Here is a 25,853-nt window from a genome sequence, read left to right on the forward strand (position 1 = left end):
GTTTCCCCCCGTGCAGTGAGGTCACAGTTTGGGGTCAGAAGCATTTCTGTAGCTGGTAGAGGTTCAATGAGTCGCTCAAGGACAGTTTGGCAGGCCGACACTGGAGATTAAACCCGAGTCTGTCAGCGGATGGAACGCCTCGCTGTTCTTCCAGCACCAGGGTGCACGGCAGGCAACCTGGCTGTGTGTTACCATTTTCATTTATTACAAGTCTGACCTGTTGTTGCACTTTATGAATCCAACACAGAGCATCTCTGTGGACACAATTTAAACCTAAAAGCCTTCAAAAAATGTCTCTGTCAATGCTTTTCTTCATGTATAAGCCAGGGTTTCCTCAACCTTTATAAAGGCCCTGGTAGGCTGCCAGTCTAAAGTTGGCTGCTTCCAGGCCTGAAGTTTTCATCCAGTACAGTTTAAATAATGAACAGTTCTGCCCATCTCTACTGTTGCAGGTAGTAAAATTAAATGTGTAAAGCTACTGGTTTTCCTGAATGTGCGTCACAATAAAAACATTTAATGTAAAAGCAGTATGAGTGCACAGAGACTGTAGTCGTCTGTTATTTCAGTGCGTGAACATCTAACTTAACAGCGCCTGGCCAACACGGGCTAAAAATTCAGTGTTTGCTCAAGTTTTAGTAAAAGCTTACAAGTTTTGTTGTGAAGTTGCTCACAAAATGTGTGTCTAGAGTAGTTTTTGTTACATATGACAAAGAATAATAAAGGAGAGTGGTTCAAGGTAATGACTAACGACATCTTTGGATTTATAGAAACCACAACATCAGATTCATTATATACAGCTTAAACAATCAGACTTTATTTATATGGCACTTTTTACACAAAAACATGCAACACAGCATGGTTTTACAATAAAATAGCACCATAAACTCCACCCGACAACACAGCCAAAGCCAAACGACAAACTCAAACCTACAAACAGTACTACAGAATTCCACATCGTAAAAACAAACAAAATAAAAATAATCACAGAATAAATTCTGTTTGCCATATTCTACAAATTGTAAATATCAGGCTTGATGGTCTGAAACAGCTGGACACAAATGCAGGGTTCAGATAAGTAGCTCTGTATGTAAAAACAGTTTACTGAAACAGCGAACGGGGTCCGGTACACAATAAGGCAGTCCACCAAGAGCAAAAGTACAACTAACATTAGGCTTAGGCGTGGTTGAGTAAACAGGCAGGTGGTCATACACATGAGGAGGCTTGCAGGACAAGGAAACACAAAGAACAGAGCTAGAGAGAAGGCACAAGGCACATCAATTTGGCGAGGCAGTACAGCACCCAGTGAGCCTTATGTAACCCCAGGTGATGAGCTGCAAATTAGCAACAGGTGTGTGTCGAAAACACCAGAAGAAAGGCGTGGCCAGAGAGAGAAACACCCAACACCAAGAACCCAGGGACAGACAAGAGAGATAGAGACAGACAGACCCAAGCAGAAAAACCCAGCAAGAGAATAAATGCACAAAGAAAACAAATAACAAAATAACAAAACAGACCAGAAAATAAAACAGACAACATAAGAAAATCTCAAATCCTGACAGTAAATTGCAATGTGTGTGTTGGGGGGGGGGGGTGTTTACTAGTTTGGGTGGCCCTGTGACATATATTCTGAAGTGTCTTATATGTAAAAATAAATAAATAATAAACCAGTCAATAAAATAAGTATGTAATTGTACACAAAAATCGTGTTTCTGTAGGTTTGCAGTTCAGTGGAAACAAGAAACATAACTTTAAAGATATTTATTCTATGTTCAGGCGAGTGTGGAAGTGAATAGACTTTCCAGATTTTTTTTCTCTCTGATTCTTGTGAAATATATGTTTCAGAAATAAATATATGTTTGTTTTTTTGGTTCTCCCCCGCTGCCCCTGATACTTTTTTTGACAGGTGTGACTCTAGTGGGATTTATAGTTGGGGAAAATACAGCATCTAATCCTTCCTTCTGTTTGTTTAACCTTCAGAATATGGCTGCGATGGTGATTATGAAGATGGATTTTAGCAGTGACTTTTTCCTGGATCATCGTCCCCAGTTGGTACAAATCACATTGGATCCCATTCTGCATCAGGCCAAATGTTTCCGAGGCGGGACAGAGAATATCTGCAATCCAGCTCTGGTCTTGGTTAACATTCCATCTGGAATACATGGGGAGGGTTCACAGTTTGGATGCAGAGAGGGAATAAAGTTTAAAAGATTTTATTATCTTCAACACACTAAACCCACTATAAGTAAGTAAATAAACACTTGATAGGCTACAGATGCTGTCTGCGAGATGAGTCCTTGGATTTTATCAAGTATGTGCCACTTTGGATTAGTTGGTGTTTTCAGGATGGTGTAATGTAGCTCAAGAAATGACAAAAATATATAAAAGCTGCTGTCCTTGAATGTGCATATCACATTAACTATGCTTGAGTACTTGACAAGAATGTGACTTTAAGAACTTCTAAATATGAGTTTCTACATTATTGTGCCAACAATAACATACTTGAAAACAAGCGGTTAGCAATCAAGTGGCATGGGTACCAATAATTATATTTGTTGATGCCTCAGCAGTTTGTTGAAATTAACTCTTGGGAGGAGAAATCAATCATGCTGGATTGAGAGTGATACTGAGATTTTATTTTCAGAAGTAGTTGATATAAGGCTCATGATTGCTGAACTCTTATTTTTATTTTATTTTTTTAATGAAATTGGTTCTCTAATTTATTTTGTTCAAACAGGCCGTGGAAGCAGCCTAAGCAGTATTTTCCAAATGAATGGAGCACAATTTTATTTTGTAGTTAAGGTTTTTTTTTTTTTTTAGAATTTTTGATTGAGGAATATGTTGCCTGGCAGATGAAAATAATTGTGGCCTTCTCACTATGTTCCCACAGCAGTTAGCCGCGACTACCTCTGTGTTCCCGCTGCGTTTTACAATAATGTGTGTTTCCTACAACAGTAAAAGTTTCACTACATGCAAAACAAGTGTGCGTTTGCATTTTGTCAATTCTCACTTTTACCAAGGCTTCTGCATCTCCAAAAATGTATCATGTAAAAATGAAAACAAGCTCATGTTTGATCAACATCATAGCAGCGTAACCACTTTTCATTATTAATGGTTTCAGAAATGAGATTTTTAGTTGGTTTTTTTTTTGTTGTTGCTGTTGTAATTGTATTTCCCAAAAAGCTCCAGAGTGATAAATATTTAGTTGTGGTTGTAATGTCTCCTTGAATATACACAATTCTAACAATAATAAAAGACCTTTGACAAATGGGAGACATCTGAGGTCAGACCACACTTCAGTTTTAAGAATTCTGCTGTACATTTGCTGGATTTGAATCTCTTTGGGCTTAATTGACTTGGATTTAAGAATCAGACACTTGAAGTAAAATAAATTGTGGCACTGTGGCAGTCTTTATACATTTCCACATTTCACTTCCACTCAGATCACAAAGAATGGGATTACAAATAATACTAGAGCACCGCGCTTATACAACCCCTGGCAAAAATTATGGAATCACCAGCCTCTGAGGATGTTCATTCAGTTGTTTAATTTTGTCGAAAAAACGTAGATCACAGACATGACACAAAACTAAACTCATTTCAAATGGCAACTTTCTGGCTTTAAGAAACACTATAAGAAATCAGGAAAAGAATTGTGGCAGTCAGTAACGGTTACTTTTTTTAGACCAAGCAGAGGGAAAAAAATATGGAATCACTCAATTCTGAGGAAAAAATTATGCATTTTTGCAGGTTGGGGCCTTGTCATGGACCATTTTCTTCAACTTCCACCAAAGATTTTCAATTGGATTTAGATCCGGACTATTTGCAAGCCATGACATTGACCCTATGTGTCTTTTTGCAAGGAATGTTTTCAGTTTTTGCTCTATGGCAAGATGCATTATCATCTTGAAAAATGATTTCATCATCCCCAAACATCCTTTCAATTGATGGGATAAGAAAAGTGTCCAAAATATCAACGTAAACTTGTGCATTTATTGATGATGTAATGACAGCCATCTCCCCAGTGCCTTTACCTGACATGCAGCCCCATATCATCAATGAGTGTGGAAATGTACATGTTCTCTTCAGGCATTCATCTTTATAAATCTCATTGGAAAGGCACCAAACAAAAGTTCCAGCATCATCACCTTGATTCATCACTGAATATGACTTTCATCCAGTCATCCACAGTCCACGATTGCTTTTCCTTAGCCCATTGTAACCTTGTTTTTTTCTGTTTAGGTGTTAATGATGGCTTTCGTTTAGCTTTTCTGTATGTAAATCCCATTTCCTTTAGGCGGTTTCTTATAGTTCGGTCACAGACGTTGACTCCAGTTTCCTCCCATTCGTTCCTCATTTGTTTGTTGTGCATTTTCGATTTTTGAGACATATTGCTTTAAGTTTTCTGTCTTGACACTTTGATGTCTTCCTTGGTCTACCAGTATGTTTGCCTTTAACAACCTTCCTATGTTGTTTGTATTTGGTCCAGAGTTTAGACACAGCTGACTGTGAACAACCAACATCTTTTGCAACACTGCGTGATGATTTACCCTCTTTTACGATTTTGATAATCCTCTCCTTTGTTTCAATTGACATCTCTCATGTTGGAGCCATGATTCATGTCAGTCCACTTGGTGCAACAGCTCTCCAAGGTGTGATCACTCCTTTTTAGATGCAGACTAACAAGCAGATCTGATTTGATGCAGGTGTTAGTTTTGGGGATGAAAATTTACAGGGTGATTCCATAATTTATTCCTCAGAATTGAGTGAGTCCATATTTTTTCCCTCTGCTTGGTCTAAAAAAGTAACCGTTACTGACTGCCACAATTTTTTTTCCTGATTTCTTATAGTGTTTCTTAAAGCCAGAAAGTTGCCATTAGAAATGACTTTAGTTTTGTGTCATGTCTGTGATCTGCTTTTTTTCTAAAAAATTAAACAACTGAATGAACATCCTCCGAGGCCGGTGATTCCATAATTATTGCCAGGAGTTGTAGAGTGCAAACGTCCACCAAACACCAGTTTTCAATTACACAAAATTATACCTTGGAAAAAATTTTCAAGGTCAAAGTCCTGTTAGAAGTGGCTTTTCATAAGACCCTTGTCACACATCGCAAGAATGAGCAGGAATCAAACAGAATCAACTAGAATGAGGGGAAAAAACCTTGAAGCGCAGTCGGGAGGGACAGACAGTCGGACAGCCGTGTACGACCGCTGGATGACCATGTGGAATGTGGGTGGATCCACTCCAGACTGTGTCGTGCACACCTGCACAACCACAGCCCAAACGTTGTTGGACAACAGTACGGAGACACAGACTGCTGTCGGATTGCACCAGGATCATAAATAAAGAGCTCAGACTGCTGGTCGGATGCACCCGAGTGCTGTCACTCACTCCCTCCCTCACGCGTATTGACCTTTGAGAAGGACATTGTGCCGTCAGGATGGACATGTGTGTCCTACACAGGACAGACTGTCAGCACTGTGCTCACAGACAGCACAGCGAGGGCGATGTGTTGAACCAAGAACCAAGATGTGTTGAGTGCACGGAGGGGCTGTGCGCCACCCTGTCCGGTTGGATAATCGGCGTGCTGCAGGATGGCACCTGACATGGGATACATTTATGCCGTGTTGGATGAGGCATTTATGGGCTGATGTGGTCAGCGCACGGTGCAGCGGAGGCGAGAGGGGCTTAACCACAGGCTGCAGCGCCTGACCAGTGTGTGATCTGCGCTGTGACATGCACCTAGGTCCATATGGGAAGTGGGTTTACAGTACATGTTTATTTATGGTATCATGAGGTGGCAAAAGAGTTCCACTGTCATTTCTCTAACAGAGTTCGATGGTGAACACATTATAATATGTGTATTACGGGGTAGAATCCCATTCAGTTGCGGGTGCCATGCCGAGCCTCTGACTCGCACAATGACACATTGACTTGCAGTGACAGATGGTGCTTTCAGTTTGATTGTGTAATGTCCACTTCACGTAATGGATGCGTGCCACATACATGTTGCATATTAACATTTCCTTTGCACTCCCTCAATGGGATCCAGTTGAGGTGCACGTACGTGGCACAAGCGGGACATGCTGGCAAGATTTGACGTGTCCGATCAGTTTCAGGGTTCCCCCGACCACAATCAGATTATTCCGAATACTATTATGACGGCGTACGAATATGTAGATTACAGTGGGATTGCACTCAGACTGCACATAGACTGACGTTTGATGGCTGTCCCACCTGGACTGCGCGAGTATTTTGCACAAAACATTCGAGGCAGCCATGCGAATGTGCCCTTCCATGTCAACTGCTCTGAGACTGCTGTCCAGCATTTTCAGACTGCACCTTGACACTTTTTCAGTTTCTGAATTCTCACTCATCTTCAACCGCTTACTCCAATTAAGGGTCGTGGGGGGCTAGAGTCTATCCCAGCAGTCATAGGGCTTGAGGCAGGGCACACCCTTGACAGGATGCCAGTCTACAGCAGGGCCACATACAGACAGACAAATGAAATCACACTGTAATGCACGCCATCTTTGGAATTGGGAGGAAGCCAGAGCACCCAGAACACGGGGAGGACCAGGTAGGACACGATCGCACAACGTTCTTGCTGGAAACCAACAGTGCTAACCACTAATCCACTGTGCTGCCCATTCAATTTCAATTCATTTAATTCGTATAGTACCAAATCACAACAAAGTTGCCTCAAGGCGCTTCATCTAACCTTACCAACCCCTAGAGCAAGCACACAGGCGACAGTGGAAAGGAAAAACTCTCTCTGATGATTTGAGGAAGTAACCTCAAGCAGACCAGACTCAAAGGGGTGACCCTCTGTTTGGACCATGCTACCAACAGGAAATTTTGGGAGTCCATGTTGGTGTACAGGACAGGAGACTTGCAGAAGCAGACACCCACTCCCACCTCTGGCTGAAGCCGCACCACAAACAGAGAGAAAAAAAACAATCAGGTGGCAGAAAGACAACAAATACTGTATAATTTGTCAGCATTAAGCAACAAGAAAAACAGAAGAATTACTAAGGTGATCGCCGGCCACTAGCCCTAATACCTGGTTCACAAGGCAAGATTATTATGCCGATATCGTACCCAATCTTCCCCTTCTGACATCATAAGTACGCCCCAACTATCTTGATGGCTCTAAAGATAATCTTATCAGATATTCCTGCCATGTATGGTGTGTTAAGAACGCTCTAGTCTGCTTGGAAGGGGGTCAGGACCACTCAGACCACAAATCGTGGCTATTCAACATGTTGGATTGCAAAACTGTTAGATCTATGGCTTTTTATCTCCATGTGTGTGTTCTCTTGAGTATTGGAAACCTACAGACAATTTAAAAATCTTGCCGTTTGACCCAGGCATAAGCTTCACTAAAAGACCCAGACTTTAAATAAAGTTGAGGCTGCAACCCTCTCTGTTTATTAATAAAATGAATTTAAAAGGGTAGAAAGCATAGTAACATACTATGCCAGTATGCTAGCCATACAAAAGTGAAAATAAGTGCATCTTAAGTCTGGACTTGAAAGTCTCTGGAGAGTTCTCTGTTGTGCTTTGTTTTATATGGCCGAAGCAGATATCACCCGCGGAGTATGGTCTGCTTGAGGTTTCTTCCTGTAATCAAAATGCCTGAGTGAGTTTTTCATGACCACTGTTGCCAATGTGCTTCCTCAGGGGCTGGGTAAGGATAGGTCTTAGTCATGTTGCATGCCTTGGGTGACCTATGTTGTGATTTGGTGGCGTTCTGTACAAAACGTATTTTCCAAAATGACTGTCTCATCTGACCTTTATACAGTAGTGTTCACAATAATAGTAGTGCTATGTGACTAAAAAGATTAATCCAGGTTTTGAATATATTTCTTATTTTTACATGGGAAGCAAGGTACCAGTAGATTCTCACAAATCCAACAAGACCAAGCATTCATGATATGCACACTCTTAAGGCTATGAAATTGGGCTATTAGTAAAAAAAAAACAAAATAGTAGAAAAGGTGTTCACAATAATAGTAGTGTGGCATTCAGTCAGTGAGTTTGTCAATTTTGTGGAACAAACAGGTGTGAATCAGGTGTCCCCTCTGTAAGGATTAAGCCAGCACCTGTTGAACATGCTTTTCTCTTTGAAAGCCTGAGGAAAATGGGACGTTCAAGACGTTCACAAGAACAGCGTAGTTTGATTAAAAAGTTGATTGGAGAGGGGAAAACGTATACGCAGGTGCAAAAAAATATAGGCTGCTCATCTGCAATGATCTTCAATGCTTTAAAATGGGCAAAAAACAGACGCGTGGAAGAAAACGGAAACATGAGGACATGCCCTTGAAATGGGTGTTTCGACAAGACAGTGACCCCAAGCACACTAGTAAACAAGCAAAATCTTGGTTCCAAACCAACAAAAGTAATGCCTCACAGATGTGAAGAAATCATGAAAAACTGTGGTTATACAACTAAATACTAGTTTAGTGATTCACAGGATTGCTAAAAAAGCAGTTTGAACATAATAGTTTTGAGTTTGTAGCGTCAACAGCAGATGCTACTATTATTGTGAACACCCCCTTTTCTACTTTTTTTTTACTAATAGCCCAGTTTCATAGCCTTAAGAGTGTGCATATCATGAATGCTTGGTCTTGTTGAATTTGTGAGAATCTACTGAATCTACTGGTACCTTGTTTCCCATGTAACAATAAGGATCTTTTTAGTCACATATCACTACTATTATTCTGAACACTACTGTATGTAAAACGAGGAGAATATTTTTGTTGCTGTTGTTGGCATTTGATCAAACAATTGTTGATCAGATATGAATATGAATTTGACTTTTCGTATTTTGCCAAATATAAACCAATGGACTGCAGATAACACCATAGTTAGCTGTACGCACAGCATGTGATGCTCGTCAGGTCACAGCTCCATCATCCTGAGTTGCATCCCCCCTACGGGGCTTTTTATTTTTGTTATTTTAAGGTGCACCCACTCACTTTGTATGAATGTTTTAGTCTCTTGTTCATCATGGGGGTATAAATGTGAGCTCAGCCTGAATTCTTCAGAAGAAAATAGTCAGACGTGACCTGACACCATATCCCATCATCGTTTTCCATCAGATAACACGTTTCACTGGTATGTCTGGCTCTTTGAATGCCTGCACGTTATTACAGTCATATGCATGTTTGTTTCCACAGATATCATGTGTCTCTGTGGTGTGTGAAGAAATTCTGTAGAAATATGAGTCCCTCACAGTGTATCCAGAAAGTATTCACAGCGCTTCACGTTTTCCACATTTTATGTTACAGCCTTATTCCAAAATGGATGAACTACTCACAATACTTTATGACAATGTGAAAAAAAAGTTGGTTTTTTTGTTTTTGTTTTTTTTTTTTAGATTTTTTCAAATTGATTAAAAATTTTAAAAAGTTAAAAATCACATGTACATCTGCATTCACAGTCTTTGCCATGGAGCTCAAAATTGAGCTCAGGTGCATCATGTTTCCACTGATCTTCCTTGAGATGTTTCTATGGCTTAACTGGAGTCCACCTGGGGTAAATTCAGTTGATTGGACATGATTTGAAAAGACACACACCTACACATAAGGTCCCACAGTTGACAGTGCATGTCAGAGCACAAACCTACCATGTCGTCAAAGGAATTGTCTGTAGACCTGAGACAGTTTTGTCTCAAGGAACAAATCTGCGGAAGGTACAGAAACATTTCTGCTGCTTTGAAAGTCCAGATGAGCATGGTGGCCTCAATCTTCTGTAAATAGAAGTTTGGATCCACCAGGACTCTTCCTAGAGCTGGTCGCCCATCTAAACTGAGTGGTTGTTGGAGAAGGGCCTTAGTCAGGGAGGTGACCAAGAACCCGATGGTCACTCTGTCAGATCTCCAGCATTCTTCTGTGGAGAGAGGAGAACCTTCCAGAAGGACAACCATCTTTGCAGCAGTCCACCAATCAGGACTGTATGGTAGAGTGGCCAGACGGAAGCTACTCCTTATTAAAAGGAACATAGAAGCCCACCTGGAGATGGCCAAAAGGCACCTGAAGGACTCTCAGACCACTCACTCACTGACTCATCATCAGCTGTTTACTCCAATTTAGGGTCACAGGGGGAGGGGGTTGTCATAGGTCGTGAGGTGGGGTGCATGCTGGACAGGACACCACTCTGTCGCAGGGCCACATATAGACCCCTTGCAGTCACGTGACCCGGCCACTTCTCGGTGACTCCCTGTCACCATGTTGCCAGTCAAGTGCAGTGTTCCCAGGATTATTTACACGAGAATCAACGTACGTACTGCAAAGTGTGGGACAGAGATAAACTCATCATGTCTGAACCTGATAGTGGAGTAAGTGAACATACCAGGCACCTTTCTGAATTACAAGGAGAAAATTGCTGTTGTGGGTGCGTGTGACCCGTCCACTGCGCCAGGCGCGTTGTTTTCTTTCTTGACTGTACCTGGAGTGACAATGCCGGCCTTGGAGTTCAGCAACCTCATGGCGTACCTTGTGGAGAACTCTTCACACTACATCTTAAGGCATTTAACCCCCACACTGCCACGCAATTTGCTGTGCCAATGCGACCCAATGTGTTCCGCTGGACACTGCGTTATACAAGGTCTATTAGAAAAGTATCCGACCTTATTATTTTTTTCAAAAACCATATGGATTTGAATCACGTGTAATTACATCAGACATGCTTGAACCCTCGTCGGCATGCGAGAGTTTTTTCACGCCTGTCGGTTACGTCATTCTCCTGTAGGCAGTCTTTGAGTGAGGAGTGGCCCACCCTCTCCTCGTTTTTTCATTGTTTAGGAATGGCTCAGAGACTGCTGCTTTGTTTGATCAAAATTTTTTCAAAACTGTAAGGCACAACTGAGTGGACACCATTCGATAAATTCAGCTTGTTTTCGGTAAAAATTTTAATGGCTGATGAGAGATTTTGGTCTGGCAGTGTCGCTGTAAGGACGGCCCACTGTGCCTGATGGAGATCTGCGCTTCGAGGCGGCAGCGTCTCGCCATTTCAAGTTGAAAACTTCCACATTTCAGGCTCTGTTGACCCAGTAAGTAACAGAGAACTTTCAGAAGTCGTCGGCAAGAGGAGTTTATTCGGACATTCCATTGTTAACGGACATTTTGTAATGAAAGAACGTGCGGGCAGAGTCGCATGTCGGGCCGGACCTGACCGTGGGGGGTCGCCACAGGAAAAACACCTCCATTGGAAACCTTAACGGGCAAGTTGGAACATGCCCAAGCTGTTAAACAATTTCTCAGTTACTCACTTGTTGAAAGCCATCAAAAGCCACCTGAATTTTACAAATGGTTTTCAACACGGAGGTGTTTTTCCTGTCGCAGTGCACACAGATTCGCCGAGTCGTCACGGAAATGACTCGGCGAATTTGCGCGCACATCTTTCATTAAAAATGTCCTTAAACAGTGGAATGTCCGCATAAAGTCCTCATGCCGGCCTCTTCTGAATCTTCTCTGTTCTCTCACGACGTCCTGGGTGAATTAAGCATTAAATTAGGATGTTTTCAGGTCGAAACAGGCCGACGACGGCGCCTGGAAGCGCTGCGCGACATCCCGCTCCGTGGGAAGTCCTTACACCGACAGAAACACCCCATAATCTCTCATCAGCTGTTAAACTTTTCACCGAAAACCAGCTTAATTTCTCGAACTAAGGAAGCTGAAAGTAAGTATAAAACATATAAGAATAAGTTACAACTACATCACGATTGATAACGACGAGTCTATTGCTGAACACTTTAATGAATACTTTGTTAATGTGGGTAAAAATCTTGCCAGTAAAATTGACTCATCAACTAATAACTTCTGGGTAAATAATTCAACGTTTAACAAATCTGTTTCAATGTTCATTGGTGGTACTCATGAAAGGGAAATACTTGATCTGGTTCATGGTTCAAAAGTAAGAAATCGACTGATTTTAATAATTTGGATATGGCTTTATTAAAAAAAGTTATTGATTGTATAGTAAAACCGTTCAATTATATTTGCAATATGTCACTAAGTACTGGTAAATTTCCTTCTCAAATGAAAATAGCCAAAGTAATTCCTCTGTTTAAAACTGGTGACAAACACACATTTTCTAATTATAGACCTATATCACTCCTGCCACAATTTTCCAAAATTTTGGAAAAAATATTTGCTAAAAGATTAAATGATTATTTACTGAAGCATAATATCATTTGTGAAGAACAATATGGATTCAGAAGGTCTCGAACTACATCACATGCTTTGATGGACTTTGTGGAAAGTATAGCAACTGCAATTGACAATAAACAATATACAATAGGTGTTTTTTTTTATTTACAGAAAGCGTTTGACACAATTAACCATGGAATACTATTAAGTAAACTGCAGAAATATGGAATCAGAGGTCTGGCATATGAATGGATAGCTAGTTATTTACAAGGCAGATTTCAGTATGTTCAATTCAATAATACAAATTCTGAACTCAGGGATGTCACATGTGGGGTGCCGCAGGGCTCAGTGCTGGGTCCTTTGTTGTTTATAATCTATATAAATGATATAAGTTGGGTGTCGAGTTCACTGAGATGTGTCCTTTTTGCGGATGATACAACTGTGTTCTGTAGCGGTGAAAATCTTGAACAGCTTCTGGACATAGTGGAGAAAGAACTGGAAAAATTTAAGGTTTGGTTTGACGCTAATAAGTTGTCACTCAACCTTGGGAAAACTAAATGTATTATATTTGGAAATAAACAGGCACCCAAATGTAAAAATTTAACTATAAACAACAAGGAAATTGAGTTAGTAACAGAATAAATTTTTAGGTGTTATAATTGATAATAAACTTAGCTGGAAACCACATATAAATTATGTGAAATCAAAATTGTCAAAAACTATAGCCATTTTGTATAAAGCCAAAGACCTACTGCTGCAAGAAGGGTTACTTACTTTATATCATTCTCTGATGGTACCATATATGACATATTGTGTTGAGTCATGGGGAAACACTTACAAATCAAATACCAATCCAATATTCCTTTTGCAAAAACGAGCCATACGAATCATCTGCAATAAACAATATCGTGAACCAACTCATTCTCTATTGTGTCTTTAAATTTATTAAAATTCATTGATTTGGTCGATTACATTACAATTCAAACTTTATTTCGAGCGAAAAACCAAGCCTTACCGAGACATGTCCAGAGTCTGTTCCGATTGAGGGAATCCAGATATAGTTTAAGAGGTTGTGCAATTTTTATGAAACCACCAGTAAGAACAAATGTAAAGGGTTTTTGTGTGTCTGTGGTTGGGGTGAGGAAATGGAACAAATGTTCAACAGAGGTTAGAATGAGTAGTACCTTAGTGAGATTTAAGAAACTATTCAAAAAGAACATTATGTCTAAGTATCATAAAGAAGCAAATATAATTTGATTTATATGGAATGTTCAATTTATAAGTGGGACTTATTGCATATTTGAATGTGTGGGTATGTATATGCGTATGTAGATATATAGATATGGGTAGGTGTATAAGTGACTGTGTATATGTATGTATATATTTATGTTTGTAAAGTATATACGTATGTATATAGGTATATATGGCACAGCCCAAGCAGAGGGTCACCCCCAAGAGCCTGGTCTGCTTGAGGTTTCTTCCTTATAGGGAGTTTTTCCTCACCACAGTTGCCTAGTGCTTGCTCTGGGGGTTGGTAAGGTTAGTCCTTACTGGCGTAAAGTGCCTTGATTCGACTTTCTTGTGATCTGGTACTATATAAATATAATTATAAGTGAATAGTATATTGATGTGTATGTCTGTGTGTCGACATGTAGTAGTGAATTTATATTTTTGTAAATATGACTGATTAGAATTGTTGGACTTGTACTAGCAGGGGTGGGCGCTAATAAGCTTTGCTTCAGCCCACACCCTTTCGGACTCACTAGTTTTGTCTGTGTTTGTTTGTGGAATTGTTCATTTTTTTCTATTTGAATATTTTGTGTGCCGAATAAAAAACTTTGTCACTTGTCACTTGAATAGTGTCCACTCGGATATTCCTCACAGGTCCAGAAAAAATTTTGATAAAGCAACGTGCGCCGTCTCGAGCAGCGTGTGAAACAAAGGAATTCAGCCGAGAGGGCTGGACCACATCTCACTCAAGGCCTGCCCACAGGAAAATGACGTCACCGACACGCGTGAAAAAACTCACGCGTGCGCACGAGGGTTCAAGCATGATTGGTGTAATCGCACGTCATTCAAATCCATATAGTTAAAAAAAAAATAAAAGTGTTTATTATCTAATAGACCTCGTATAAAACAATGATTTCATAGCAGATTAATCATTTGCCACCTCTAATCGCTCCAGAATCACAGAGGAATTTTCTGCAGTTGCAGCTGTTATCCAGTGCTTCATGACATGGAGAACGCATTTGGAATAGTTTCAAAGGTAATTATAATATTTAAATTGTAATGGCTTGGTAAAACAGTTGCATTTTCATTCCTTCTTATGAGTATCTGTAAAATTATGTTTATTATAGATTTAACATCTTGTCTTAATTGTTCAGATGAGCTGTGATGCGCTGACGTAATGACTCACACTGACACTCAGTGTTTTTGAATTGTTTCTGCAATGTTTACATGTAGTTCACAAAATTAATGTGTGCCAGAGATTTTGAACATTTCTAAATTTTCTTTGTGCAACGGTTTACGAGTTGACTCATTGCGTTCCAGTGCATGGATCAATTTTGTCCAAATGTCAAGTTACCTTTACAATCAATGAAAGCCCACAAGAGTATGGGCAGCTACAAGTTCTTCGGAGCAGGCTGAGGGAATGACGCTAAGATGTGGAACCTTCATTCCAAGAAGCTGCATATTATCACCCTACGTGTAAGTACACTCAGGCTCAGCGTGCTAAGGACTTAATAAGTTAATTGAGGATTACAAACGTATTTAGTGATAATGTTTGTCATTAACGTTATTGAATTTTGTGTATGCTGCTGTGGGATTGTGGCGCAAAACTCAGCCGAGTCTCACTCTTTGTTCATAGTCTTGTCGCCGCTTCTGTAATGAAATGAGTAACATTTCGTGATGCGTTTTTATTATTATTATTTTACCATTTCCAACCCTATCCTTAGTGAACATGTTCATCATTAACTTTACTGGAATTTTTGTGGAATATGCTGCTGTGGGATTGTGGAGCAAAACCCAGCACTCTGTGTCCACTGGAATCCTGTAGAGGCTCACATTGTCCTTCTGGACAATGGCTCATTTAACAAACGTGATTAACTTTTTCACCAAATGAAAATATTGAAAACAATTATTGATCTTCTTTGAAAATCTATAGATTGAATTTGTATAACAGGTTATTGCTGAGCAACAGTCCCTTCATGAACAATTACTTTTATTACTGATTAATAAGAATATTTTAAACGATTGTTTTTATTATGAAATATAAGAAAATGGCTACAAAATTTACTTGTGGGCCCAGGAGTAGTGGACCCATCTAACCTAAAAGCTACCTTTGATAAATGCCAACCCATGAACTGAAAATTTAATTGTGAAATGTTAAACCGCTAAAACAGGAAAAGCAGTGGGTGTGGGAGGAGTTCGGAGCAGCCATGGAGAAGGACTTTCGGTTGGCACCAAGGTGCTTCTGGCAGACCGTGAGGCACCTCAGGAGGGGAAAACGGGGAACCATCCAAGCTGTCGACAGTAAGGATGGGACTCAATTGACCTCAACTGAGGATGTAATCCTGCGCTGGAAGGAACACTTTGAGGAACTCCTGCATCAGAGTGGAGCTGATGGACGATTTTCATCAATTTCCCTGGTGGAAGTCAATGAGGTAGTCAAACAACTCTGCAGTGGTAAAGCCCCAAGGGGTTGATGAGATCCATCCAGAAATGCTGAAGGCTCTGGGTGTGGAGGGATTGTCTTGGATGAGACATCTCTTCAACATTGTGTTGAGGTCTGGGACAGTGACTAAGGAGTGGCAAACTGGGGTGGTAGTCCCCGTATTTAAAAAGGCAGACCAGAGAGTGTGTGCCAACTACAGGGGCATCACACTACTCCTCCCTGGTAAAGTCTACTCCAGGGTGCTGGAAAGGAGGGTTCGGCCGATAGTCGAGCCTCGGATTGACGAGGAACAATGCGGGTTCCGTCCTGGTCGTGAAATAACTGACCAGCTCTTTACTCTCACAAGGATCCTGGAGGGTGCCTGGGAGTATGCCCACCCAGTCTACATGTGTTTTGTGGACTTGGAGAATGCATATGATCGGGTACCCCGGGAGATACTGTGGGAGGTGGTGCGGGAGTATGGAGTGAGGGGGTCCCTTCTCAGGGCCATCCAATCTCTGTACTCGCAAAGCGAGAGCGACAGTGAGGAAAATAAGTATTTGAACACCCTGCGGTTTTCCAAGTTCTCCCACTTAGAAATCATGGAGGGGTCTGAAATTTTCATTTTAGGTGCAAGTCCACTGTGAGAGACATTATCTAAAAAAAAAAAAAATCCGGAAATCACAATGTATCCATCCATCCATTTTCTTCCGCGTTATCTGGAGTCGGGTCGCGGGGGCAGCAGCTCAAGCAAAGCCGCCCAGACTTCCCGATCCACACACACCTCCCCCAGCTCCTCCGGGGGAACCCCAAGGCATTCCCAAGCCAGCCGAGAGATGTAATCCTTCCAGCGTGTCCTGGGTCTTCCCTGGGGCCTCCTCCCAATGGGACGTGCCCGGAACACCTCTCCAGCGAGGCGTCCAGGGGGCATCCGGAAAAGATGCCCGAGCCACCTCAACTGACTCCTTTCGACGTGGAGGAGCAGCGGCTCGGCTCCGAGCTCCTCCCGAGTGATCGAAGGGAGCGCCCAGCCACCCTGCGGAGGAAACTCATCTCGGCCGCTTGTACCCGCGATCTTGTTCTTTCGGTCATGAGCCAAATCTCATGACCATAGGTGAGGATCGGAACGTAGATCGATCGGTAAATCGAGAGCTTTGCCCCCTACTCAGCTCTCTCTTCACCACGACGGCCCGACACAGCGACCGCATCACTGCAGACGCTGCACCGATCCGTCTATCGATCTCACGCTCCATCCGTCCCTCACTCGTGAACAAGACCCCGAGATACTTAAACTCCTCCACTTGAGGCAAGGACACTCCACCAACCTGAAGACCTTTTTCCGGTCGAGAACCATGGCCTCGGATTTGGAGGTGCGGATTTTCATCCCGGACGCCTCACACTCGGCTGTAAACCGCCCCAGTGCACGCTGAAGGTCCTGATTTGACGAAGCCAACAGAACCACATTGTCCGCAAACAGCAGAGACGAGATTCTGTGGTTGCCAAACCAGACCCCCTCTACACCCTGGCTGCGCCTAGAAATTCTGTCCATAAAAATAATGAACAGAACCGGTGACAAAGGGCAGCCCTGGCGGAGGCCAACGTGCACTGGAAACAGGTTTGACTTACTACCGGCAATGCGAACCAAGCTCCTGCTGCAGTCGTACAGGGACCGGATAGCCCTTAGCAAAGGACCCCGGACCCCGTACTCCCGGAGCACTCCCCACAGGGTGCCCCGAGGGACACGGTCGAACACCTTCTCCAGATCCACAAAACACATGTGGACTGGTTGGGTGAACTCCCATGAACCCTTGAGCACCCGATGGAGCGTGTAGAGCTGGTCCAGTGTGCTGCAACCAGGACGAAAACCACACTGCTCCTCCTGAATCCGAGGTTCGACCATCGGTCGAATTATCCTCTCCAGTACTCTGGAATAGACCTTACCGGGGAGGCTGAGGAGTGTGATCCCCCTAAATCACAATGTATGATTTTTTAAAATAATTTATTTGTATGTTACTGCTGCAAATAAGTATTTGATCCCCTACCAACCACCAAGAATTCTGGCTCACACAGACCTGTTCATTTTTCTTTAAGAAGCCCTCTTATTCTGCACTCTTTACCTGTATTAATTGCACCTGTTTGAACTTGTTACCTGTATAAAAGACACCTGTTCACACACTCAATCAATCACACTCCAACCTGTCCACCATACCCAAGACCAAAGAGCTGTCTAAGGACACCAGGGACAAAACTTTAGACCTGCACAAGGCTGGGATGGACTACAATCTCCCTCAGTCTGGGATTCCATGCAAGATCTCAATTTGTGAGGTAAGGATGATTCTAAGAAAGCACAGAACTACACAGGAGGACCTGGTCAAAGACCTGAAGAGAGCTGGGACCACAGTCACAAAGATTACATTAGTAACACATGATGCTGTCATGGTTTAAAATCCTGCAGGGCAGCAAGGTCCCCCTGCTCAAGCCAGCATATGTCCAGGCCCATTTGAAGTTCACCAGTGACCATCTGGATGATCCAGAGGAGGCATGGGAGAAGGTCATGTGGTCAGATGAGACCAAAATAGAGCTTTTTGGAATCAACTCCACTTACCATGTTTAGAGGATGAGAATGACCCCAAGAAAACCATCCCGACCGTGAAGCATGGGGGTGGAAACATCATACTCTGGGGGTCCTCTTCTGCAAAGGGGACAGGACGACTGCACCGTACTGAAGGGAAGATGGATGGGGTTATGTATTGCAAGATTTTGGCAAACAACCTCCTTCCTTCAGTAAGAGCATTGAAGATGGGTCATGGCTGGGTCTTCCAGCATGACAATGACACCAAACACACAGCCAGGGCAACTAAGGAGGGGCTCCATAAGAAGCATTTCAAGGTCCTGGAGTGGCGTGGCCAGTCTCCAGACCTGAACTCAATAGAAAATCTTTGGAGGGAGCTGAAACTCCAAACCTGAAAGATTTGGAGAAGATCTGTATGGAAGAGTGGACCAAAATCCCTGTTGCAGTTCGTGAAAACTTGGTCAAGAACTACAGGAAACATCTGACCTCTGTAATGGCAGACACATGTTTCTGTACCAATTGTTAAGCTCTGTTTTTCTAGGGGGTCAAATACTTATTTTATGCAATAAAATGCAAATTAATTATCTAAAACTCATACAATGTGATTTACTGGTAGCCGGTCTGCTCTGTGTCAGCCTGATCCTGTCAGATCTCAGAAGCTAAGCAGAGCAGGATCTGGTTAGTACTTGGATGGGAGACCTCTTTGGAACACCAGCGGCTGTGTGTGTTTCTCCAGGTAAAACTGGAGTTGTGTCAGGAAGGGCATCCGGTGTAAAACTTGTGCCAATTACAAATGTGGATCTGGCTGTATCCGCTGTGGCGACCCCGAACAAAAACCGGGAGCAGCCGAATGAACAACAACATACAATGTGATTTACTGGATTTTTTTTTTTTAGATTCTGTCTCTCACAGTTGAAGTGTACCTACGATAAAAAGTACAGACCTCTCCATTCTTTGTAGGTGGGAAAACCTGCAAAACTGACAGGGGGTCAAATGCTTATTTTCCCCACTGTGTATGAGTACTAGAGGCTGCACTTGCACTGAGCCGTGTCCCGGCAAGGAGGCTTGGTTGCCATTTTAATTCCGGGCAAGTCAGGAGGCAGCACGCACAGACGTTCAATTAGTCTAGTCAAGAAACAGATGGAATATGCCGGAAAGCTGCCCATGTTGACAATCCCACAAACGGAGGAACAAGGGAGACAATATTTCCTTCCATAAGTAAGTGGTTTTGGTTATTCTTGTCATTTTGTCCGTGACATTTGGTTGATAAACAGGTGTATGTTTCCTGCCTGTGCCTGTGTCGTCCGAGGACATGGACCAATAACTCTTCACTTACACACACCACTGACTTCATGAATGAAACTCGGTCAATAATATATATATATATATATATATACATATATATATATATATATATATATATATATATATATATATATATATATATATATATATATATATATATATATACACGAGGTCTGTGAGAAAAGTATCGGACCTTTTTATTTTTTCAAAAACCATATGGATTTGAATCACGTGTGATTGCATCAGACAAGCTTGAACCTTCGTGCGCATGCGTGAGATTTTTCACGCCTGTCGGTTGCGTCATAAGCCTGTGAGCAGGCTTTGTGTGAGCAGTGGTCCACCCCTCTCATCGGATTTTTATTGCGAATAAATGTCTGAACGATTTGGAGCTTTGCTGCATCAATTTTTTTCCAGAAACTGTGAGAGACCTCCAGGTGGACACTGTTCAGAAAATTAATATGGCTTTCAGGGACGATTTTATGGGGATTATACAGATTAAGGAGTGTTACTGCCGCTTTAAGGACGGCCCACAACTGCTCCCAGCGCCGATCGACATGCTCAAACAACCAGATCATTTCCAACGTGAAGGCTTTGTTGATCCGGGACCTCGTCTGACTTTCACAAAAAGGCAGGAGACGTGGACATCAGCTCTTTTTCGGCACATTCCACTGTTACAGGAGTTTTTTTCATAGAAAGAAAAGCGGAGGGATGCGCCACGGAGCCGTTCATTATGCGGCACAAAACCACCTCCATGTTGGTCTCACAGGACGGCTTTCAGGTGGATTTCAGATGGATTCCGGTTGCTTTTCAGTCGTGTGATTATCTGATTGTGATTGTGCATGAGCTGGACATGCCCCAACATGTCCTGGAAGGCTTCATCACGGCATTGCTTTGCGCCATGTGGCTCCACCGCGACATGCGGAACTCCTCCCCACGTCTGTCTTAAAGTGCTGATGTCCACATCTTTTCCCAATTCCTGTGCTAGTCAGACGACATACCGGAACAAGACAGCATCCAGTTTAGAAATGAATGGCACATTCCACTGTTACAGGAGTTTTTGTCATGGAAAGCGCAAAGAAACGCCGTGATGAAGCCTTTCAGGACATGTTGGGGCATGTCCAGCTCATGCACAATCACAATCGGATAATCACACAACTGAAAAGCAACCGGAATCCATCTGAAATCCACCTGAAAGCCGTCCTGTGAGACCAACACGGAGGTGGTTTTGTGCCGCGTAATGAACTGCTCCGTGGCGCGTCCTTCCACTTTTCTTTCCATGACAAAAACTCCTGTAGCAGTGGAATGTGCCGTTCATTTCTAAACTGGACACTGTCTTGATCAGGTATGTCGTCTGACTAGCACAGCAATTGTGAAAAGACGTGGACATCAGCACTTTAAGACAGACGTGCGGAGGAGTTCCGCGCGTCGCGGTGGAGCCGCATAGCGCAAAGCAACGCCGTGATGAAGCCTTCCAGGACATGTTGGGGCATGTCCAGCTCATGCACAATCACAATCAGATAATCACACGACTGAAAAGCAACCGGAATCCATCTGAAATGAAAAAAACTCCTGTAACAGTGGAATGTGCCGAAAAAGTGCTAATGTCCACGTCTCCTGCCTTTTTGTGAAAGTCAGACGAGGTCCCGGATCAACAAAGCCTTCACGTTGGAAATGATCTGGTTGTTTGAGCATGTTGATCGGCGCTGGGAGCACGCCGCGCTCTCATCAGCTGTGGGCTGTCCTTAAAGCGGCAGTAACACTCCTTAATCTGTATAATCCCCATAAAATCGTCCCTGAAAGCCATATTAATTTTCTGACCGGTGTCCACCTGGAGGTCTCTCACAGTTTCTGGAAAAAAATTGATGCAGCAAAGCTCCAAATCGTTCAGACATTTATTCGCAATAAAAATCCGACGAGAGGGGTGGACCACTGCTCACACAAAGCCTGCTCACAGGCGAATGACGCAACCGACAGGCATGAAAAAACTCACGCATGCGCACGAAGGTTCAAGCTTATCTGATGCAATCACACGTGATTCAAATCCATATGGTTTTTGAAAAAAATCAAAAGGTCCGATACTTTTCTCACAGACCTCGTATATATATATATATATATATATATATATATATATATATATATATATATATATATATATATATATATAGACCAAGTTTCATTCGTGAAGTCAGTGGTGTGTGTAAGTGAAGAGTTATTGGTCCATGTCCTCGGATGACACAGGCACGGGCAGGAAACATACACCTTTTTATCAACCAAATGTCACGGACAAAATGACAAGAATAACCAAAACCACTTACTTATGGAAGGAAATATTGTCTCCCTTGCCTTTTTGTGAAAGTCAGACGACGTCCCGGATCAACAAAGCCTTCATGTTGGAAATGATCTGGTTGTTTTAGTGGGGTGTGAGCCTTTTCTAACAGACTTCGTATATTGTAATGGTTTTAGAAGCTGCGAATTTCAGAAACCCGCTGGGAAAATTTGGTGTTGGCCCCCCCACCCCCCCTCCAAATAGACCACACGTCCTACGCCTATGGGTGTACGTTTGGCTTTATCCACATTTCACTGAAGCTGATCATATGTAAATGATGTTCCACAATTACATCATTTTTCAGCAGTGATTTATGGCAGTGGTTTCTAGCCCTGTCCTCAGGCCCCTTACTGTCACATTTTCCATCTCAGCCAATCAAGAGCTAACAGATGCCTGAATGAGCTAATTAGCTTGTGGCAGAACAAGATGGGATGGAAAATGTGCAGGTTATAAGGTGTCCTGAGGGCCAGGATTGGGAAACACTGATTTAGAGGACAGCGTCCTTATGTTTAAAAACAACAACAACAAAAAACCTACATTAAGACACTTAGGGTAAGCTGGGCCACAAAGTTACATTTTCAATGATTCCAGAATATCTCACTCATCTCATCTCACTCATCTTCAACTGCTTATCTGAGATCAGGTTATGGGGCAACAGCTCCTGCAGGGGACCCCAAACGTCCCTTTCCCAGGACACATTAACCACCTCTTTCTGAGGGATACCCAGGCCAGTGTGGAGATATAATCTCTCCACCTCCTCCTGGGTCTTCCCTGGGGTCTCCTCCCAGATGGTCATGCCTAGAACACCTCCCTAGGGAGGCGCCCAGTAGGCATCCTAACCAGATGACCGAACAACCTCAGCTGGCTCCTTTAATGCAATAGAGCAGCTGCTCTACTCCAATCTCCTCGTGGATGACCGAGTTTCTCACCTTATCTCTAAGGGAGACACCAGCCACCCTCCTGAGGAAGCCCATTTTGGCCACTTGTACCCGTGATCTTGGTCATCACCCAACATCACCCAACACTCATGACCACAGGTGAGAGTAGGAACGAAGACAGACCAGTAGATCAAGAGCTTTGCCTTTTGGCTCAGCTCCCCCTTTGTCACAACAGTACGGTAGAGCGAATACAATACCGGCCCTGCTGCACCAATTCTCCACCCATTCTCAGGCTCCATTGTCCCCTCCCTTGTGAACAAAACCCTGAGGTACTTGAACTCCTTTACTTGGGGAAAGACCTCATTCCCTAGCCGGGGTAGGCAATCCATTGGTTTCCTGCTGAGATCCAAGGACTCAAATTTAGACTTGCTGATCCTAATCCCAGCTGCTTCACACTCGGCTGGTAACCAACCCAGTGAGTGCTGGAGGTCACAGGCCGACGAGGTCAGCAGGACCACTTTATCTGCAAAAAGCAGTGATGAGACCCTGAGCCTACCAAAGTAACAACCCTCCTCCTCCTGACTACGCCTTGATATCCTGTCCATGAGTATCACAAGCAGGATTGGTGACAAGGCACAGCCCTGGTGGAGGTCTACCCCCACCGGAAATGAGTCGAACTTACTGCCGAGAACTCAAACACAGCTCTCACTTTGTGAGTACAGAGATTGGATGGCCCTGAGAAGGGACCCCCTCACTCCATATTCCCATGGCACCTTCCACAGTATCTCCAAGGGTACCCAATCATATGCCTTCTCCAAGTCCCCAAACACATGTAGACTGGATGGGCATACTCCCAGGCCCCTTCCTTGTGAGAGTGACGACCTGGTCGGTTGTTCCATGACTAAGACGGAACCCACATTATTCCTCTTCAATTAGAGGTTTGAGTATTGGCCAAACCCTCCTTTCCAGCACCCTGGAGTAGACTTTTACCAGGCGAGCATTTCTGGACGGCTCTCATCAGCCCCCAGGACTTTGTGACTATGGAGTTGTTTGATGACCTCAGTGACTTCCACCAGGGAAATTGATGATGATCCTTCATCAGCTTCCAGCTCTGCCCCGACTACAGAGGGCACTTCAGCCCGATGCAGGAGTTGCTCAAAATGTTCCTTCCAGTGAACGATTACCTCCTCAATTGAGGTTAACAGAGTCCCATCTTTACTGTAGACAGCTTGGGTGGTTCCTTGTTTTCTTCTTCTGAGCTGCCTTATGGACCACCAGAAACACCTTGGTGTGACTGAAAGTCCTTCTCCATGGTTACTCTGAACTCCTCCCACACCTGCTGCTTTGCTTCCCTCATATCAGAGGCTGCCACCCGTTGGGGCTGTCGGTACCTTGGAATTTCCTCTGGAGTCCTCTGAGATAACATATCCCAAAATGACTCCATCTTCAGTTGGACGGCTTCCCTGACCATTGCTGTCCACCACAGCATTCAAGGGCTGCCATTCCTTGAGGCATCTAAGAACTTCAGGCCACAGCTCCCCACTGCAGCTTCAGCAATGAACATTGCCCATTTGGGATCAATGCCCCAACTTCCACAGGGATGCCAGAAAAGCTCCACCGGAGGTGTGAGTTGAAGATCTGCCAGACATCTGTCCAGTTCACTCGCACTATCCGTTTGAGTTTACCAGGTCTGTCCAAAGTCCTCCCCCACCCTCTGATCTAACTCCCCACCAGAGGGTGATCAGTTGACAGCTCTACCCCTCTCTTCACCCAAGTATCCAGACCATGCGGCCTCAGATCAGATGATACAATCACAAAATTGATCGTCGACCTTCAGCATAAAGTGCTCTGGTACCATGTACACTTATGGGCATCCTTAATTTCAAACATGGTGTTCATTATGGACAGTCCATGACTACAAACAACAACAACAAATGACTGCTCGGGTTTAGATCAGGGAGGCCGTTCCTCCCAATCATGCCTCTCCAGGTGTCTCTGTATTTGCCCACATGTGCGTTGAAGTCCCCCAGCAGAACAATGGAGTCCCTGACTGGAGCCCCATACAGGACTCCATTCAGGAACTCCAAGAAGGCCGAATAGTGCAAACTGATGCCCAGACAGGGACCACGGGCTTCCTCCGGGCCGGTTCTCATTTCCTCTTTCTCGTTTTTCCATGGCTTCATTGTGAACCATTCTTAGTCTTGCCCCTTGCCTGAGACCAATTTGCCATCGGAAACCCTACCAGGCGCACGAAGACTCCAGACAACCCAGATCTCAGGTTCATAGTGAAACATAAACCTCTCCACCACGACCATCACCTTCATGGTTCCTTCAGAGGGATTCCAGAATAACAGTTTTTAATTGTAGTATAGTGCAAAAATTTTGTAAGAAGGTCATGGGTTGTGCTCTTTTCCTTATGATATCATGATTTGTGGTGTATATAAGGCTTTCTAGTTTAATTTAATACTTGAATCTGCTAAACATCTTGCAACTGTCATGTGGGACTATGTTTATGATTGGGGTTTGCATTGCTTTGTGTTCATGTTTGGTTTTTGTATTGCTCATCACCTCCGCCAACAAAGTTGGAGGAGGTTATGTTTTTGCCCCTGTTTGTTTGTTTGTCTGTTTGTGAATAGCCTGGAGATGATAATTTTTCATACATAGTCATGACAGTTTTGCCTGTTTGTCAACGTTGAGTATTGTCTTATGATTTGGATACGGGTACTGATTTTTGCCTGCCTTTTTGTGTATTGACCGCTGCCTGTCTTCAAAGTAAAGCCCTCTTTGCATCCCATGCCTCTGTGTGTGTTCTGCGTTTGTGTGCAGCCTTTTCGTGTCCAAGTTTATGATAATAACTTTTTACCCCGGTACTGGGGAATGTTGTTACACGCACCTGGGTAAGCTGTTTCATGCCTAACAGTGGTATTTTTCTTTTGTTTTTGAACATACAAACCAGTAGAAAGTAAG

At 43.2% G+C, this 25,853-nt stretch overlaps 1 protein-coding gene across 2 annotated transcripts in view; it reads left to right on the forward strand.

The window, feature by feature from the left end:
- LOC117501102 (transcription factor IIIB 90 kDa subunit-like) overlaps positions 1 to 2,970 on the forward strand; it is a 307,385-nt gene extending 304,415 nt beyond the window's left edge. For both annotated transcript variants that reach the window (XM_034159916.1, XM_034159914.1), the window contains exon 19: positions 1,978 to 2,970. In XM_034159916.1, the coding sequence (XP_034015807.1) occupies positions 1,978 to 2,015 (38 nt within the window). In that variant the 3' untranslated portion in view covers positions 2,016 to 2,970. The remainder of the gene's footprint in view (positions 1 to 1,977) is intronic.
- The last annotated feature ends 22,883 nt before the right edge of the window (positions 2,971 to 25,853 follow it).

Source organism: Thalassophryne amazonica, chromosome 19 (genome assembly GCF_902500255.1).
Source record: "Thalassophryne amazonica chromosome 19, fThaAma1.1, whole genome shotgun sequence".
NCBI lineage: Eukaryota > Metazoa > Chordata > Actinopteri > Batrachoidiformes > Batrachoididae > Thalassophryne > Thalassophryne amazonica.